Source organism: Taurulus bubalis (assembly GCF_910589615.1).
Source record: "Taurulus bubalis genome assembly, chromosome: 6".
NCBI classification, from domain to species: domain Eukaryota; kingdom Metazoa; phylum Chordata; class Actinopteri; order Perciformes; family Cottidae; genus Taurulus; species Taurulus bubalis.
This window is the reverse complement of record NC_136594.1, coordinates 25,308,726-25,328,765: the sequence shown is the minus strand read 5'-3', so window position 1 is coordinate 25,328,765 and position 20,040 is coordinate 25,308,726. Positions and strand designations below refer to the sequence as shown.

At 44.5% G+C, this 20,040-nt stretch overlaps 1 protein-coding gene across 1 annotated transcript in view; it reads left to right on the top strand.

The window, feature by feature from the left end:
- Positions 1 to 4,234: 4,234 nt before the first annotated feature.
- The window catches only part of grin2bb (glutamate receptor, ionotropic, N-methyl D-aspartate 2B-b), a gene marked incomplete at its 3' end in the record, with an annotated part of 65,473 nt that continues 49,667 nt past the window's right edge, over positions 4,235 to 20,040 (top strand). The window contains exon 1 of the mRNA XM_079220169.1: positions 4,235 to 4,924. Coding sequence (XP_079076295.1) covers positions 4,253 to 4,924 — 672 coding nt within the window. The 5' untranslated portion in view covers positions 4,235 to 4,252. The remainder of the gene's footprint in view (positions 4,925 to 20,040) is intronic.

Sequence of the window (20,040 nt, the reverse complement as noted above, 5' to 3'; positions counted from 1 at the left end):
AGTATCAAGGTTCAAGGTTTTTATTTCGCCATTTATGCATAAACCAACAGTCCCTTGGTTTGGATTTTTTTTTTTTGTGCAGGGCTCTCTGAGTCAACAGTTTTTTAAATAAAAAACACTATAATAAGAAAGAGAAAAAATATGAAAACACTATACATACGGTGGTATATGTACGAGAAAGGTATTAGATACAGTTTTCAAAAAGTATTAAATAACAGTAATAAATAGGCTAATGGGAGAGTTATGTGGGAATATTGCACCTGAACGCTGTGGTCCTCGATCGGATCGTTCGTGGCTCGATTAATCGGTGTGGGACGTTTTAATGGGCCGATTGTAAGTCCTCCGGTGTGAGCGCGTCTCCAGCAGCTCTATTCTACCGGCGGCCTTCTGTGATCAATGGCCTTTGTAAATGTTAAGTGCGATATGAGTGACGTGATCGGGCTCAAGCTGTATGCACAGGAACCTGATTACATGTGTATAGGAAAAACATGGAGCCATATTTATATATACACACACACACACACACGCATGAGGAGGCCTCAGGTGTCTGACCCAAACAGAGCTTGACCTTACAATGAAAACCATCTGCGCCGCCGGCTTGGTGCTCACACGTGTGTCATGTCCCCGCGGGGTCGCAGGGGCCTCCGCGGTAAATTACTGGGACAACAAGCAATGCACACACGTGGGTGTGTTTAGAGGCCGATCGGGGGACCACTTATCCGTGTTCTCTCCGGCGGCGCACACGCTTGTTGTAAGTGCTGTAATGGACACACGAGAGCGCATGTTGCATGAGTCAGCTCCTGATTAGGTGGCGCGCTTTACTTTTGTTCTATTATGCAGCGAGTATATGATCCACACTTGACACCCTCCATTTAAACGTTATTAATTGTGTGTGTGTGTGTGTGTGTGTGTGTGTGTGCGTGTGTGAGTGTGAATACTCTCCATCCTGGTACTTCTGTTTATTTGCCTGTAGCCCGTCTCGGGGATTCATTCGTCATGTCAGGTCTGAAAGGCGGATCATCTCTATCTGCAGGAGTGCATTAACTAAACAGTGTGTGTGTGTGTGTGTGTGTGTGTGTGTGTGTGTGTGTGTGTGTGTGTGTGTGTGTGTGTGTGTGCGTGCACACGTCCGTGCTTTTCATTTCGTGTTTACGGGTGTTTGTTCGAGTCGAAAACGCTCGGATGAAAGTAAAATATTGTGTATTATTATGAGCAGTGCATTACTGCGAGCTGTGTGTCTCTTCCTGTCCATCAGGGTGTTACGTGGAGGCATATTTGAATTGTTACTATGGAAACCGAGCGCTGCCGTTGTACAGAAACACATCGCTCCTCTCCCTCCCTCCTCGTTCACTGTCACACTTCTTGCATTATTTTAAAAAGATTGTTCTCTAATAATCCCCCCTCCTCTATCTCCTCTCAGTAGATTCAGCAGCTCTTTAGCAGAATATCCTCTTCTTCTTTTTCCTCAACACAGTGTATTGAGATCTTCTTCTTCTTCTTCTCCTCCTTCATTGCTCAGTTTTCCTGCTCTCTCCTTTAGATTTCCTTAACCCCCCATGACTCTTCTTTTAGCGTCCTCTGCTAATCATGTCCTCTTTTCATCTTTCTCTCTTCAGCTGCTCTTCCACACCTCCCTCCCTCCTCTGGGTTTCTTATTGCTGTTCCTTTCCTCCACCTCCATCTCTTTTGTGTATGTCTCTATTTATTCTCTCCCTCGCCCCACTTCTCTCTCCTCGTCTCTCTGCTGCCTTCCTCCCACTCGTTTCCTCCTCCTCTCTCTCTCTCTCTCTCTCTCTCTCTCTCTCTCTCTCTATGGCGCCCCCATAGAACATTCAACTAGTTTACAATTAGTATGTGCACCTGCAATTGAGCCTGACAAACCTCTGGTAATTAGACCTTTCAAACAGTTTTTTTTATTTATGTGTGTGTGTGTGTGTGTGTGTGTGTGTGTGTGTGTGTGTGTGTGTGTGTGTGTGTGTGTGTGTGTGTGTGTGTGGATCAGCCTCCCTGTTCGGCCTTCTTCGCCCTCCGCTCGCCCCTCCTCACACATTGCTCCTCTCTCTCTGTCGCTGTTGGGTTTTCAGGCCTCACAACTTCTCCCTCCTGTGTTTCCTCCCTCTCGGCGCTGACTGCTGGATCGGCTCCTCGCTGCTCGATAAATAAAAGATTAGCGAAGGTGTTGTTGTGCGAGCGGGGAAGAGGAGCAAGCTTTTCTCTCTGCCCTTCGCTCACCCCCTCTCCCAAAGTGCTCCTCCGTGCTCAGTTTATGAAATGAGAACGAACGTACACTAAATTAAGATTCCACGGCTTCATGCAGAAAAAGCCAAAATTCGTCCCAAGCATGCACAGCTATTTTCACATCAGGCTATGACTAATTGTGTTTCCCCTGCCTGTCACCTCCCTCTGCTTACATGTTTCACTCTCTTTTCTCCCCCCTTTTTCTATTTGTTCACGTCTCCTCTGAACTCCACTCCCCTGCTCTTGTCCGTCTGCTAATAGAGGCGCAGTAGATAATAGCAATAACAGCAAATAATAGGTCTGACGTTAACTTCAAAGAGCAGCGAAGGGATCTCAGAGCGTTGGAGGGAGCAAGTGAAAGAAAACAAGTTTGGGGAGGTTAAAAAGGAGAAGAAGCAATGAAAGGAGGAGGGGAGAGAGGGGGCAAAAAGGAGAGAGAGAGAGAGAGAGAGAGAGAGAGAGAGAGAGAGAGTCTAATGGTCACTTAGCCTGGCGGCTAGTCCATGAAGCTGTGAGGTTGTCAATCTGTCAAAAAGCACCTGGTGCTGTCCTGACTCTTAAAACACACACACACACACACACACACACACACACACACACACACACACTCACTCTCCTTCCCGCTCTGTCTTTGATGTGTGCCACAGGCCCCCTGCAGGAAGTCATAATGGAGGTGGCGTTGTCACTTGATGCTCCAGGAGAGCGTACCGGCCTCTTGGTGGGGGGTTTGATACCCGGCCATGTGGTCACTGAGTTTGGCAATTAAGGGGTTGGGCATCGGTATTGTTTTTAACATCGTGACCAATACTGGAGCAATTCTCTTTATCAGTGTCATCCATATGGACAACACTACTGGTCGTGTGTTGTAAATGAGCCCACAATAGCCTTCATTTGGAATAATTTAAGAAAAAAATCTAATTAAGAAGCTGTCTAAGCTGGCGTTCTGAATTAGTTTTTTGTCAAAATAAAAGTAGTGTTTTTCTCAAATGCCCTGTTGGCTCATGTTTGCACATATTCATTAGCAGCACTCAAATTGACATCAACGCATGTGAAACGAGTGCAAGGGAGCTTTCCTGCTCCGCCTGCACAAACCGCCCCGTGAGCGCGGGGCCAAGACGAGCGCCGGCTCCATCATCTGCGCTTGCAACTGCTCAAAGCTCGCCCGCTCGCCCCAGGGATGGACCTTTGGGCCCTGAGAGGAGGCGCACCGACGTTTCCTTTAAGCCCTGCCTCAAGGCCAGCCTCGGCCTCTGGATGTAGGTTCTGTCACTCACACTCCTCTGAAGAGCTGTTGTGAAGGTTTCGGCTCTAGCGGTCGCCATCTTGGCGACACAGACTTCATTTGGCTCTCGGAGTTTGGATACATTTGGATTCGGCGACTAGTGAATTTTACAACTTTTAGGACCTACTGATTTAAAAAAGGGCTATTTGAGTGTTCGTACTGGGGAGTAGATTTACCTCGAAAAACTATCCACTGATCTACAGATTTACGTCTTTTTCCTAATTTAAGTCCTTTTGGGCTCCACGGCATCATGTGACGGACAGGAAGTTGTAATTGCTTTAAAGCCAGGTGCGTTTCCTCTGGGCTCTGGTTGCAATGGCAACGGTGCACAAAAAAAATGGCCGCCGCTCTCCCCATCCTGCCAGGTTGATTTGAATTATATTTCGCTGCCATATCTTCCACGTGTGCTGCATTCTTAACTCACATACAAAACAAAATTATTTTGAAAATGATTAATAAGCGATTTAATAATAATAGTTTTTTGATATCCAACCAAATGTTCACGCTTCACCAACCCAAGTGGATAAACTGTGAATCCACAGTTATTTATTTATCAGCGGACATATAATACAATGTTACATGGATATATCTCTGATATGCTAATGTTGGCAGATATAGATCAACCCGGCAAGTTTAAAGGTTGGACTCTTATTTTTACACTTTATCCTCGTTTATAATCTCTGTCTCTCTTTCCCTCTCTCCCTCCAGGGACGGCATTCACACTCCTCCACAATGCTTGTCAGCCTCCACCTTTCTCCCTCCCGTCTTCAGGACAAGCGCTCCGTCTCCCCTTCCTCCTCCTCCCCCCATCCTCCTCCTCCTCCCGCGGACCAGTCCTCTCCTTGTCCTTATTCTCGGCCTCGGCTGACCCTGCCCTTCCTCTCCTTCTCCTTCTCTCTGCTCCTCCTCCCCTTACTCCTCCTGCCCATCTGCGAGTCTCGCAGGGCCGGAGGTCCGGGTTCGGGCCCTGGAGGCGCCCCAGGGGGACAAGGCGGCCAGCGGGGAGGCGGCACCCAGCGGGGCGTCGTCATCCCTCCTCAATACTCGCCCGCCGTACCGGCTCTTTCCCCGATCAACCCCAAACTGATCAACTCCCTCAGTATAGCTGTCATCCTGGTGGGCAACTCTAGTGACGTGGCCCTGGGGGCTGGACTCGAGAAAGAGGACTTCCTCCACATCCCTTACCCTCCCAAAGTCGAAGTGGTCACCATGAACGAGACCGACCCGAAGAGCATCATCAATCGGATCTGCGCGCAAATGACGAGGAACTCTCTGCAGGGCGTCGTGTTCGGAGACGACACGGACCAGGAGGCCATCGCTCAGATCCTGGACTTCATATCGGCCCAGACTCACATTCCCATCCTGGGCATCAGGGGAGGCTCCTCCATGGTCATGGCCGCCAAGGTAGGGAAAGAAAACCAAAACCAAAACTGTGAATTGTTCATCCACGACTTCACCACACTGCACCATAATCAGGGCCGATTGTTGGCGGTGAAGTGGGAACAGATGAGTTGTTGCTTCTTCATCCAGCAATGTGTTTTCAATGTGATTGTTCCAAAATAGCATCAATAGGGCAACAGCAACCTTCAAATTAATGCAACAGTGTTATTTAACCTGTAAGCCCTAAACATGGGGGCCTTTTATATCAGGTCACAAGCTACAAATCAAGAAAAAAACATAGTATAAATCCCCCAAAAAACGTGTTAGGTATCAAATTAAACATAGAAATCAGGGCTCCAATACTACATAATCCCCATGTACAACCTCTAAACACAACTCAAACAATAAATAGGGTTTGGGGTTAGGGTTTAGGGTTAGGGCTTAAAGGGCTACGATTCACTGACAGAAAACAAATAGCTGCATCATTTATTTCCAAGATAATGTACTTTTTCTTTTTTCTTTTGGTGACTCAACCATAAGAGTCATCACAAGCGTGTTATTTAGTTTCTTTCGTTTGAGCTTTTTTGGTTCATTGTCGATAAAAAAGGAAAACGAGAGAAAAACATTCTTTTTTAAGATGCACCAGCCTCCCACCGCTCAGTGCTGCCGCTCGTTGAGTCCCAGCCTCTCCGCTGATTGATTATCTGTTAATTGACCTCCTCTGTGCGCCTGACGTCACATTGAAGCTCCTGACAGCGAGTCGACTCATCTCTGAAAGGACTCCCAGCGTGAGACAAAAGAGTCAAAAAACACATTTCTGTGGGATCGGGGGGAACAAGAGATTTGCCACAAACCGAGCCGCACGAGGAACATCTATAATCCAGAAATGGAACAATAGCGTTGAAATGCATCCTTAAATAATGTTGTGTTCATAGGCTTAGCGTCATTTAAGTCCCACAGAAGAACGTCAGAATCCATACGGCGTCGGTAATGCACTAAATAATAAGTGTTGTTTGATTGATATTGGTTAAATAGGTCCAAGATATTTGAGTTTGACATTTCAAATAGTAGTTTGGCAAATTAAATCGTATTATTATCTTATTAGCTTTTTCCAGAGCTTTCCGCCCCAACTCATGGTCTTTATACGCGTATGGACTTTGTTAAACCTCCATGTGGTTGACATTTTGGAAAAATGTAGTTTGTTTTGTACAAGATGTACCGATTGATCCGCCACCGATCAAAAGCAGCCGGCGTGCCTCCGCCCTACGCTGCATGACAGTCTCTTCGTCAGCACAAATGCAACATGTCGTCGGCGTGAGTGAAGACAATTCAATTCAGTTTATTTTATATAGCCCAAAATCACAAATACAAATTTGCGTCAGAGGGCTTTACAATCTGTACACATAATATCCCAGGACCTCACATCGGATAGTAAAAAACATTTCACAGGGGAAAAAAGGGAAGAAACCTTCAGGAGAGCAACAGAGGAGGATCCCTCTCCCCGGATGGACAGAAGCAGTAGATGTCATGTGACCAGAATGAACAACGTAACAGAGTTACAGCACATGAAGACAATCAAGTATTCAACAGCGGAAACATTACTCCAACATCTTGATCTCCAAACTAAAACACATTGAGATCAAATTACACTCATTAAAAAATGGGTAAAAAGTCAATCGGATGCCGAAAAGCGTGATCGTCTCAGTCTTCACTGCTTGTTTGTAACTTCAATGGCAGTTGTAATTATTGTGACATTATCCTGAAAAGGAAAGTGCAACACTTACACTTACTTAAAATCCAAAATGATTTACAAATGAAGTACAAACTCCTTGCTTTGTATAATTAAAACAGCGGAGGCGTTTGAAGCGACCATGCAGAGGACTTTGAGTTGTCATGAGGAGCTCATCGTTGTTCGAAGGCGTCCAGCACAGACTAATCAATACATGGTAGAAACTTCATTCTCATGTCTTCATTTCCTCCCGTGGAGAATCTGGTATGATTAGATTGTTGAAAACCTTACTGCATAAATCTGCATGATAATCAGACAAAGTGATTTCTTGAAATTACTGCAGCCAAAGCTTTCACAGTAATGCCATTTGTGTGAAGACACGTACCACAACAAACATATTTACCCATGTCATCATCAGCTCACTGAATTCCCTAATTAACAAAAACGGGTTATGTTTGATAAATGGCAGCAATTATGGTGGATCCCAAGCAACTTTCCTGAAAACAGACTGTTATAATCAGTAAATCTGATAACCAGCTTCACTTGTTGCTCCATTGAACATTTATATCAAGGCTATCTCTCAACTTGAAGAGAGAGATAATCTAATAAAAGCTCCAATTCAAGGAGAATTACAGTAATGCTGCCCACAGCAAGGCCATGCCTCCAGTGGTCAGAAACACCCGTATTGACTCCGGTACAGTGTGTGTGCATCTAACGACTGAGGACGTGATTGTAAAAGAACAATGGAGTGATTTTACCGTGGAGATAAGAAAAAGAGAGAATAAAGGAGAGGGGGAGGGGCGGTTATGAAATATAACACAACTTGTGTGGGTGTGAAGGAGGAAGAGGATTTTGCTCAACATATAATTACCACATTTTACAGCTGACAGAGAGACAGAGAGCGACAAGAGGGAAAGTGTGCATGAGAGCAGTGGGGCCAGAAGCAGTGCCGACCTCGGTGATCAGGATCGAGGCAATTTGAAACCATTTTACTATCAGAACAGAAGATGTTGCAAAACGTAATCTCTATAATCTGCGTCCTTCAGGTCCTTCAGAGATGTTTCTGGTGGTGCGGCATGTCCGCCCTCTGAATCCCCCGTTAACCAAAACATGTGACGAGTCAATTTGAAATCCTTAAACACAAACCCGGCGTCCATCACTTTTCCACGGATCTGACGCCACACATCTCCGTTCTCTTTGAGCTCAACAAAACTTTGTTTCCGCAAATAATGTTCCATTGTTGAGCGTCTGAGCCTGCAATATAGTGGCTGGCCTAGCAATTAAATACTCTTCCATGCCAGTGGGTAGCGCAATAATCACCTACCTTATACGCTGTGTTATGCTACAATGTGACATTTTGTAACTTTGTTGGTTGTTGGTGTGCTGCGAGAATTTTTTTTATTGTAGGAAATGTGCTGTGGCTCAAAAAAAGTTGAAAAACACAGTGCTAGATAACGGTGTGAATGGGGCTGTATCGTCTTTCTTCTCCTTTCTTTCTCAAGCTATGTTTGAGGTTTTCAAATGAAGCTGTCGCCGTATTTTAGGATGTCCTTTCCCTTTTTTCTACGTTACTTAATTCACGGTGTTGTTAGATTGCTGCGCGACACAATCCTCTTTGTGTGTGCGGAGAGTTTTTGGACCGCAGTGGAAATGTTGTTTGTAACAGGATGAATGCCAATAAATATGGATTAAATTAGAATATTTCATCAGATGAAAACACATTGTTTTTGGAAATGATTACAGCCGGGATTTTTCAATAAATGTCGACTTTTGGACCGAGGACTGAGCGTGTGCATCGCCCGCTCTGTTTGAGAGAGAGGGGGAGGGGAACTGTTCTGTACAGCCTTAGTTATAGAAATGATTTGTATTATCATATTAAAGATAGGATAATTATGTTAACTTTTGAATGAAAGGTTCTCAGTCGTTTAGGAATGACAGGAAGCCTCATTAAAGAGTCTGTCATTTCCAAACCCCGTCAGACTCTGAGCCTCGCCGTCACTCCCTGGCGAGCGCCGATCTCAAGTCCCCAGGATCGGGCGATTTAAAAGCGAGAGATGATCGCCCACCCTGACTGCAGCACACAAGCAACAAGAGCCGTGTGTGTGTGTGTGTGTGTGTGTGGAGGGGGAGGCGGCGTTAGACTTCATTTGATGGTTAACACAGTTCTTGAGGAAATATCTGTGTGGACACGGTCTGCATGGCAACCACTCGCTTATATTTTTATCTCTACATACTTTATATAAAAAGGTTACAGAGGGAGAGAGTAAAGAGATGATTATTTGGTCGTCTGACAAAAGCAGTGCTGCGTGAGGAAAAGGGTCTAACGCCCTGGTCATAGAGGGACGGGGTGAGGGAGAGGGGTTCAATAGATGAATGAATAGATTAAAGCGCAAAAAGGTGGAAACACAGAAGAAGAGGATCAAAAACAGGGTGCTGAGGCTGAGAGGGAGGGATGGAGAGGGACATTGTATTCCAGTGTGGTGGAGTTGTCCCTGTTTTGTTCTTTAATGTTTTATTTATAGATTTTTAGTCACGCCAACCAAGAAGAACATCAAAACCCTTCACCTGATATCCATATTCACACCTATTGAAGGGGAACATACAAGACCAGAGCTGAAACAATTTGATTGATTAGTTGTCGCTTAATTTATGAGTTAAAACGCCCCAAATCCAAGCCCTTTAAATGCTATTTGCTCTTTTTTTTTTTTTTTTACATGAAATAACTTTGGATTTTGGACACTTAGTCGAACAAAACAAGCATTTTTAAGACTTCATCTTGGGCTTCTTCTAATCTTCACTTCTTTCTTACCAAACTATGAATTGACTGATCAAGGAAATAATTGTCAAATTCCTCTTTTGAATTTACAGTCTGTGCTTTCATCTGATCTGTGCCTTTCTGCGCCGATTCTATGGTCTGTGGGCGAAAAGACAATCGTGGTGGATAATGAAATTGTATTCTATTTTTGAATTGAATGAATAAGGGAGTCTGAAAAAAACCGTAGAGTGACGGACTGATAGAGCGGCAGAGCGCCGTGGGGACGAGGTTGAACATGAAGACATGGAGTCATGGCATGTCGTGAGCGCATTAGAGCGAGTGAGGGATTTTCCAGCATCAATAACCCAATTCCCTTCAGGTTGCCAAGTCCACCCCTTATCAGTCCACAATTATGTCTAATCTATTGCGCTGTGTGCTGAAGTCCTGCTATGCGGGGCGAACCACTTCATTTCTCCATATCTTGTCACGGAGTGACTTGATTTCCATTAAGAACACTGAACACACAGGTTTCCCCCTTTTTACGCCATTTGATCTTTAAATCGCGTTAATCGACACTCTTTACAGTCTCGGGCGGAGCTGGTGAGACCAAATAACCCTCCAGACGGCGGCTTTCCTTTCCAGTATTCTAATGAACCCGGGACAGATGCAGGTCGGCCCATTATGAACCAAACAATGTGCACGCTTCCATTTAGCCATTAATCCACGCCGTGCCATGTGCTGGTTTTGGCATAATAGGACGACGGAGTCGGCCCTGGCCAACAGCTCTGGCGTCTAATGAGGTCTTCCAGATCTATTGTTGGCACTTAAGCTGTGTGCGTGTTTGTGCTTTTTTGTGCACGTGTGTGGACGCGTACTGCATGCTGGTGTTCCATGATAATGGCCTCTTTGCCTGTTTCTGTGGAGATTAAAGCTGTTGTTTTCACTGCAAACAAGTGCGCAGCCTCCTGAATCCATTTCTAATAAACCGTCCGGCCTCCTCAAAGTAGATTTTTCCTTTTTTTTGTTGTTGTGTCTTTCCATTCAGCAATGCTTACAAGTCTAATAACCATGCAGCGGGCTTAAAGTTGCTCGTTTAAAATGAATCTCTCGGGGGTGAAAAACTGTCTGCCAGGTGGTTGGTAGTGAAACTCATGTCTGAATGGGTCGCTGTGCCATAGAGAGTCCAACATACTGTGCATGAGAATAAACAAACTGCCATTGCATTGCTTTGGAAAGAGGCTATTTTTTCTTCTTCTTTTCAGACATTTGCTAGTGAAAACTGATTCACCACCCCTTGAGTGATTACTACAATTATACACCCTCTCTCTCTCTAAATAGGGTGTGAGGCCTTCTCTGCAAGACAGACGCGACCGTGGAAGTAAAGCATTTCGGTGACATTATTTTACATCAGCCAGACGAGCTAGTGGCTGTATCGCGGTACGCAGCTCCTTTGCTAATCTGGATGGATATATACTTTATTCATCCCCAAGGGGAAATTAGTTTGTAGCTTACAGACACAAAACTAAAAACAACAAGGATGAAAGATATATACAAACAGCAGAGTATTAATTTAGGAAATTTAATTTAAACAATAGAGGAAGTGCAAAAACGCAAAGTATGTGTAGTGTAGTGTATATGAAGTGTATGTAAACATAAACATGTACAGTGATCTGCAGCAGCTGACATGATTGTTTGAGCGCTTTTGTTTTCTCATCCTATTGTTCTCTTTCCCAATTTGAGGTTTTAAGACTTGGATCCTGCATGCACCATGTATCCCATTATGCTCGCTGGTTGTACATGAGGGGATAATGAACCGTCTCTGTGATGCCGCCTCTCGCAATTAGGCCCAAAAAACAGAAGAATTAAGATGCGATCTCCAGTAATAAACTGCAATAGAGGGTACAGCATTAGCGCTGTCCTCCTGCCAGTGGTTGGCTGATTTGCTTCACTCACCAGCCAAACTAACAATGGCAATTCATTGAGTGTCTGCTTCATTTTAACAAAAATATTGGACAAAATATTGCTGCTATTATACTGCTATTATTCTGTCACTACCATGCTCCAGTCCTATTATTGTTCTTGACCTGTTTAAAAAACAATAAAATGTGTTGAATGTGAAATGCCAATTTGCAGAGCTCTGATCAGATCATTGACGGGAGATCCGGCTTCATTTCCTGCTCATATGTCAAATGTAACTTTCCCCCACTGATGCTGATCCACTCGAACAACAGCACTATAGCTTGTTTATGGAGCGAGGACAAGCTGTCAGTTTGAGCTGCCGGTCCTTCCCCTAATTTAAACAACAGCAGTTGTTAGACTACTTTTTGTTTGTGATTATTTATTTAGTGTTGAGACTTTGTTGACATGAACAGTGAATACAATGACGGATGATTTTGACGGGACTGAAGCAACAGACATGCTCCAGTAATGACACGTCAGGTCATCCTCTCCCTGTACAACTAATCCCATCCTATTAGAGCTGAAAGCACACTTTGCCGCTCTCTCACCTCCTCTGTCTCTTTTCCTGGCTTTGCCGAACATCTAACCCCTTTTAAAAGTCCAACAGATGGAGCCCAGAGTAGCAAGAAAATCGGCAGTGAAATATACTTCCGTCCATTGTGTGTCATTCCTGTCGTCCTTGACCCAAAAGAGCTCTCGCTAATCTGTGATGTCACGAAACGACAAAGCTTTGAGCTGCTCTTTTGTCAGTGAGTGGAGGCTGTGACGACGATGTGTTGAGCCATGAGGTCCCAGGGATTACATTTAGGGGTCCACCAACGTCTTGGTGAAGAGGGAGCTCTTCCAGCTCAGCTCTCCATTTACTGGTCGGTCTACGTCCCAACCCTCATCTGTGGTAACGAGCTCTTGGTCGTGACCGAAAGAAGGAAGTCTCGGATACAAGCGCCGGAGTTTCCTCCGTCGGGATCAGCCTTAGAGAGAGGGTAAGGAGCTCGGAGTTGAGGCGCTGCTCCTTCGTGTCGAAAGGAGTCAGCTGACGTGGTTCGGGCAGCTAATGAGGATGCCTCCAGGACGCCTCCTTTAGAGGTTTTCCGGGAATGTCCAACTGGTAGGAGACCCTGAGGAAGACCCAGGACACGCTCGAGGGATTATATCTCCCGGCTGGCCTTGGAACGCCTCGGGATCCCCCAGCTGGAAAGTGTTGCGGGTGAGAAGGAAGCCTGGGTCGGCCTGCTGGGCCGGCTGCCATTGGACCCGACCCCGGATAAGTGGCTGATAATGCATGGATGGATCACCAACGTCGGTAGGACTTGTCTTCTGGCGATCATGACTGTCTGCACAACATTTCATGGTAATCCGTCCAACAGTTCAGATATTTCAGCGTCGACCAAAGTGGTGGACCAATCGACTTCCCTATGAAGTAACTTGAGGCACAGAACAGGATGTGTTTAGTTGTTCAGTATTTAACCAAAAACCCAGATATTTCTGTCCCCTTGATCGGAGTCTTTTAGTTGCCCAAAGCAAACCATATGCTAGTGTACAGTACAAAAACACGGCTCCAAAAAACAGAGCCTATTTGAGAAAATAGTGTTGAAATCGTCTTTCCTATACAGTTCTTCAATCTTACAGTATGTATACAGCAGCAGCAACAGAGAGCGCTCTACAGCAGGCGAAAGTTGGTGGAGCGGTGGTGTTTCATGTCAGTGCTGCATCCTGGATGAGACAGATCTGCACATCTCACTGTTCTACACCCTTTTTCTCACACACACTGAAATGATGTCTTTCCCGTCCTCATCATCCCCCCTCCGTTCCCCACCTCAGCCCTCCTTCTCGCTTCTTCATTGCATTGAACTCTGAAACGGTCCCACCCTCGCTGTCCCATGAATTTGGTCCAGACTCGCACAAAGAGCTTTTTCCGCACTCCAACTTTTCCTGATAACTTTCTAGATTTTAATTGTGCCCTTCAAATGTGCTGCAATTTTATATTTTTTTCAAATCCACCCCTCGTCCTCTCTGTTTTCTCCTCCTCTCCCTCGTCTTTCTCTTCATATAATGAGCTCGTTTTATCAGCGGCTGTGGTGTGCGTGGACAGGATGAGTAATTTGGGAGATCACAGGAGGCTTCTCTGCATTGCACTGGGTTACAACAGGTTGTCAGAAGGCTTTGCGAGCCTCACTGGCCTTCTCCCTGCCAGCAGTAACTATCTGGCCCTTTAACATTGCAGCTTATGGGGCCTAATTACCCAGCTAATCGTATTATGTAAGATAAAGTTGGCATAAATTTCAAATGAAATGAGATTAAACTTTTGTGACACAGAATGCCGATCACAGCGCAGCTCAGGTCAGCTCTGACCGCTCTGCTCCTCTGCTGCGTAGACGCTCATGCAACCGTTTCAGATTCACTTCATCTTCAGGCTGGTTCTGTGGCTTTGGAGCTCGCCGTGGTTCAACGTTGTGTAATGGTGACACTTGTTACCCAGAGAGGTTGGAAGGAGATTCACCTTTCTAAGATGTTACGTTTCTACCTAAAAACCTGTGGAGCGAACATTAGCAGAGTACGTTAGCAATACGTCAACCAGCGTTAGCACATCTATGCTATGCTAGCACATCTATGCTACGCTAGCTACTGAAGGTATACTGAATGTAACCACGTGCTCCTTTTGCTTTGTAATGGTTGTTACAGTAAATAAAGACCTACAGGAACGTCTTGTTCCTTACTTTCATTGTTGTTATGTCTTTATCGCCATCTTGATGTGCTGGTTCACTTGTAAACTGTGATCTGTAGGCTTTCAACTTCATCATAACTTTATAACTGTTTTCACTGCTAAATTATATCTTAGCAGTGAAAAATATCTTTTATATTTTGTGCCTCATTTTTATTGATTTTTTTTACCTTAAGTTTATTCTAATTATGTGTGTTAGGAGGACCCAGCAAAATAAGCATTTCAGTGTATAGAATAACTCTGTTATCTGTGCAGATGACAGTAAAAAACACCTTGAATCTTGAATCATCTTGAATCTTGAATTAATTGGATACATATTGTAGACCCTTCTGTCAACTTCTCTCTGAAGTTGCTTTTGAGTTTTTTCCTAAAACGTGTGTGGAGTTAGTGGCAGTGTGGGCTCCTTGGTAGCTGCATAGTCAAGATTGACAGGAGTAATAAAGTTTACTGTCTTTGTTCAGACTATGGAGCCATCACGTTGCACGCTACAGTGCACGTTTAAATATTTCAGTTGCACACAAAGTAATTAGTTGATGCCTTTAAGCTCTGAAAAATGTACCTCCATCCAGGAAAAAAAACATAGTACAGTCTGTTTTTCGGCAAATAATACCTCTGTTCTGTGTGAAAGTATTCATGACAAAATCAGTTTTTTTAGCCTTCGTCATTTGACACATTGTCATGGTAAAAAGGCTGATATAAGGATTATTATTATATATAGGATTATATAATCTGTGTGATTATAGCATCTCTATTGTCGGCGAATCAGAGAGCGGTCATATAAATCATTTTTTCAATGGTAATTTAAAAAAGGCACGTTCAAATGATGCCGATAGGGACGTCAGATAAGAGAACGCGCATGTGTGTTGTCTCGGATGGCAATCTGACAAACAACGTATTTTTGATGTTCAGTTGAGAGGATTTGTTGTGATCGCTAACTGACAAAGAACTTGTTCCCACGATCTTTGAAAAACAAGCATTGATCAGATTGAGTGATGGAATCGTTGTGTTCTGTGTTGTTCTGCTTATGTGCCAATCACAGCAGCTGTCTGTGTTGGTTTCAAATCAGAACATCAAGTGTTTGCCAGTGAGATTGAACACATTAAAGCCGACAGATGTCTCACTGGTGATATCATAGCGCATTTACCCGGTGAAGCCGAGGTGCTCAATGTGAAAGCGGCTGTACAGTAAAGCAAGTCAGAATTGTGTATTGTTACCAAGCAGCAGTATACTAAAGGCCATAAATAATACATAGTATCGCACCGCATTCATGCACAATTCATTTGTCACAGCTTCCAAAGCCCCCTCCTCAAGTCAGTGCTGCTGCCTCAAAAAGTTCAAGAGGACCCTTCTACGATTTTCACCCTTCAGTGTCATTAGGGGTTCAAACTTGAAGCACTGTGCACAGTGCACTCTCACTGTATTACATTCAGCTTTTTGTTTTCTGAAGCTGTACATATTAGAGGGAACTCTGGTGCCATCTTGCATGACTTTGAGCTTCATCATGTAGTGTTTTTTTTTATGTATAGGGAATACAGAGAGAGAGAAAACACAGTCAGCGAGAGTTAAAAAGAGATAAGAGCCGGAGCAGAACAAGAAAAGTGTCACATAATGTGGTGGTTTTCATGGTTTTGCGTCAGACTGAGGAAGGGCTCTTAAATACGGAGAGAGACGGCTGACTTGTGGGTATTTAATCCCAAACAGGCAGAAAGGTTACGTTCGCTCTAATTGCACGGAGCTGAGGAGGGCAGTCATTTATTCATCAGTGAGCCTCCATTTGTTTTCACTGAGACAAAGAAGGAGAGAGAGAGGAGCGATGGAGGAAGAAGGGGAAAGACGTGTTGGTGCAGAAGTAAAGTTTTGTTCTTATGAACAAGTTGATGAATTAGCCCAAAGTCTTTTAAAAAAATTTTTTTTTGACACATAACATTAATTGCGTGCATGTGCCTGTTAGCGATGAAGAGCGGGAAGCAATATCTGTTGGTGACAGCTGGTGAGTCTCTCCAGTAGCAGGGGCTGACACATCCGGCTCAGTGGTCTTTATCTTCAGCGAGAGTGGCACCCAATGAGTGGCACCCTCGCTGGCTCTCACTCTCCTCTCTTCTCTGAGGGCAGATGTGCATGCATCGGAATCGTGTTTGTCCGCCAGAAGCTCTCTCATAAATTGTCATTTTTATTCAGTCTTAAAACACTTTCTTACACCGCACTTCCTAGTGGTTTTACATGCTTTCAACAAAGTAAAAATGTTTTTCGAATGGTCGCTCAAATTGGTCGCTAATGGAATGACATTGAACGGCAGCAGATCACCGGTGCCTGATCCTTGCACCCACGTGGACCCAGTAAATTGGACCCTTGCTCATACCTGTAAGCTCCCAAAGAGCAACAATCATCCAATCAGTGCAGCAATTCTGGAGCCCATTACTCTATGTAGCTGCCTTCAGCTTATCCGCTAACTCCCGCTAGCTCTTAGCTTGCCATACTAAATTGACGACAGGTACACCGTGTACTGGCCACAGTCTTCTACTGCAAAGTAGTCGTAGGCTCCACTTACCTCACTATCCTCACCGTGCTGCATTTCTCTTCTCCAGAGGCGAAGCCCAAAGTCCCCAACAAGTTTCACCCCATCCCACCCCATCACTCCCACCAACCCTATTTAAAGACTCACATTCCACGTGTAATTATTGATAGACCTCCAAGGCTCGGAGCACTACAGTTTCTTGAGTTGAGACTAGCAGACCGATGACGATTACGGAGGTTTTTTTTAGTAATAGCTTGTGACTTTAACATCCACGGTGACAACCCAAAGGATAGTTATGTGAATGAACTTAATGAAATATTTGGCACTTTTGACCTGTTTTAGCATGTGAAGGAGCCAACCACTCTCAAGGACAAACTCTGGACTTGATCATCCCTAAAGGTCTCCGGATTTCAACACTGGCTAAGGCCTACTTAATCATTTCTGTATATATTTTTATTTGTCTGTTAAATCCAATCCTCAAACTCGAGCCAAGGTTTGTAAAACGAGGTTATTTAATGGCCTTACTGCTCCTTTTACACAAGCCAATCTACAACTTCAGATGAAACATCAGACTCTGTGGATTTTCTGCTGAGTAACTTAAATTCCAAAACATTGTATATTGTAATGAAAATTGCACGGGTAAAATGCAAGATAGTCACTCATAAACAGAAAGCACCCCGGAGACATGAACCAAATCTAAGGCTAATGAAACATGAAGCTAAACTTCAAACACATTATGCTATCTACAAAGCAATGCGCCTCTCTTGCATACATACAATTTGCAAAGCAAGTCAATTCTTTTTTCCCACCATCATAAACTAAAATAAAAGCAATGCATGCACCTTATTTGCTAATGCAAAGACAAATCCCACACCTCAAATAGCTCCTGGACTTCTCTCCGCTGAAGTTACGGTCTTTTTAAAAATAAAATCAGACTTGAAGTTAGCACAAACTTGAGCCACACTCACAATTTACCAACTATAACTTCAAAGAGTCCCGTGCCGACCACAGCACAGAGACGGTTCATATAAAGGTTTTAAATTGTATTCATATTAATAAGGATTTAGGCAAGACAAACATTTTAGCCTTTGATATTGTCTATAACAATAAACTTCAACACGGACCGTAAAACTATGTCCAGAAGAAAGCCCTTGACCTGTGGTGTCCCTCAAGGGTCAACTTTCAGCCCACTTCTCTTTAATCTGTTCATGCTCCCACTCGGTAGCAACCTGTGGAACAACAACCTTGCTTATCATAGTTATGCTGACGATTTGCAAATATCCTTAGCGGTCTCGTCAAATAACTTTGGGCCCATGGAGATATTGTGCAAATGCATTGTGATGTCTCAAATTATTTGACCATTTCACAAAGCAACTAGAACCCTTGTTCTACACACACACACACACACACACACACACACACACACACACACACACACACACACACACACACACACACACACACACACACACAGCATCTCGTCATGCGCGTATTTATGTATACGATATCAGACAGCACAGTCGGGTTACAAGCTGCTCCTACCTCCGGTCAGTGTCCCCGCTGTAGCAAGCTAGGAGCAGGGCTGCTGCTGCTGCCAGCGTTCCCTCTGCCCAAGTCGGGTGTCGAACCGGGGCTGGTCCCGCTACCTTTGGTGGTTGTCGGGGAGCTAACGGAGAGCTAGCGGAAGTTAGCGGAGAGCTAGCGGAAGTTAGCGGGGAACTAGTGGAGCGCTAGCAGGAGCGCTAGCTGGCTATAGCGGGGAGCTAAAGGGGACACTGACCGAAGGTAGTAGCGGCTTGTAACCCGACTTTTACGGTATATATGAACCTCTTAACTAGTCTCACAAGTGTGTTCTTTATATTATACCTTTAAAAATTATTCAAATAGCCCTTGTAGTTGAGGAGATATTCTGTATTTAGTATGGGTATGCAAAACCATTCAGATTTTTTTTTTTAAATGGCTGGGGTCGTCCACCTCGAGTGCACACTTGGCTTTGCGTACTACCTCTCTGGTGGGAAACTTGCAGTGTGTGCACTGCCGTGTGTTTGAGGTAGTAACCTCCGTCAGTCGGCCGGACAGCGTTGTCACGCGGTTGCCGGCCGCGGAGCCTTCAAGCTGTCACTCTGCGGGGAGAACTGAGTCTCCAAACTTCCGCTGAGACAGCTAAACAATGACAATGATGGAGTTATGAAATGACTCAACCACATAAAACCTCATGTACTTAAATATCAGTGGTTCTCAACTCCGGGGGCTACTTTCTATATTTAGTACAAGGGATTTGAAATGCGAGTGCGAGGAAAGCCTGAAATACAGTGAGCGTCAGCTACTGCAGAGGTGCGCCTTACATACTGTGAGAGCCTGTTTGGACACGATGCATGTCCAATAACTAATGGATATATGGTCACACTAATGGATATATGGTCACACTAATGGATATGTAGTCACACTAATGGATATGTAGTCACACTAATGGATATCTGGTCACACGGCACCGCTGGACAGAGCTGTAGCTGTGAATGTTAGCTTGTCGCGTACGAGTGTGTGTTAGCTGATAATAACAGGGCTCGGCCATGAGGTGATGTGACACTGCAGCTGTTGGCCCCTGCAGTGTTATCACACACAGTCCTGTGTATTCAACACACGGTGGTGGGGAGTGCCAGACTCGTGATGTTCAGCTTTTCCGGGCTTCCTGTATTTTATTTTGAACCGTCTTTCTCTACTTTCACTTTTCCTGCGGATTCTTCCCCATCTCTCCCTCTCTCGGCTTCTCTATCTCGATGCCACATCTCTCTCTCTCTCTCTCGGCTTTTCTCTCTCTAATCTCCCTCTCTTTCCCTTATTTTCCTCCTCTTCTGTTCTGCATCAAAGTAAGCCAACGCTCTCCGGCAAGCACCGGCTCAAAGCTCACATTCTCAACCCCTTCAAAGCCACTGCTTGTGTACAAGTGAAAAAATAAAAATAAAAAGAGATTTGACATTTTCATTTTTTTCATTTTTGACATGCTGAGAGAAAATGTTTGCAAATGTTTGTAAACAGGGGGCAATAATAGGACTAGGATTCATCCTCCAGCAATGACTGACTGGACACAATACCTGGAAATTGTGTTTGCCTCTGCAAAGCCAGGCCTTTCCACGGAGTACCAGAAAACAGAAGGTAGATCTGTGTAGTTGGTTGGCAAATTCAAAGCGAGGCAGCTCATGGCTGCTGCATATTTGAACAGCACAGTTGGTGATACACATCACAGGGAGACTACACATCTAAATGTGTTGTTCACTGATACAGAGGGGTGACCTGCTACAGTGTCATACAGATAAGACTCTTGTTTTGTCTTATTTCCTGTCTTGACTCAAGTCGGCTGATTTATCACTTTTCAGAAGTACGTGGAAGCTGAGTATTTTAAGAATGGCAGCCAGAAATATTTTTATTTCACATGAAATGAACGCAGATCTTGCAGACGTTG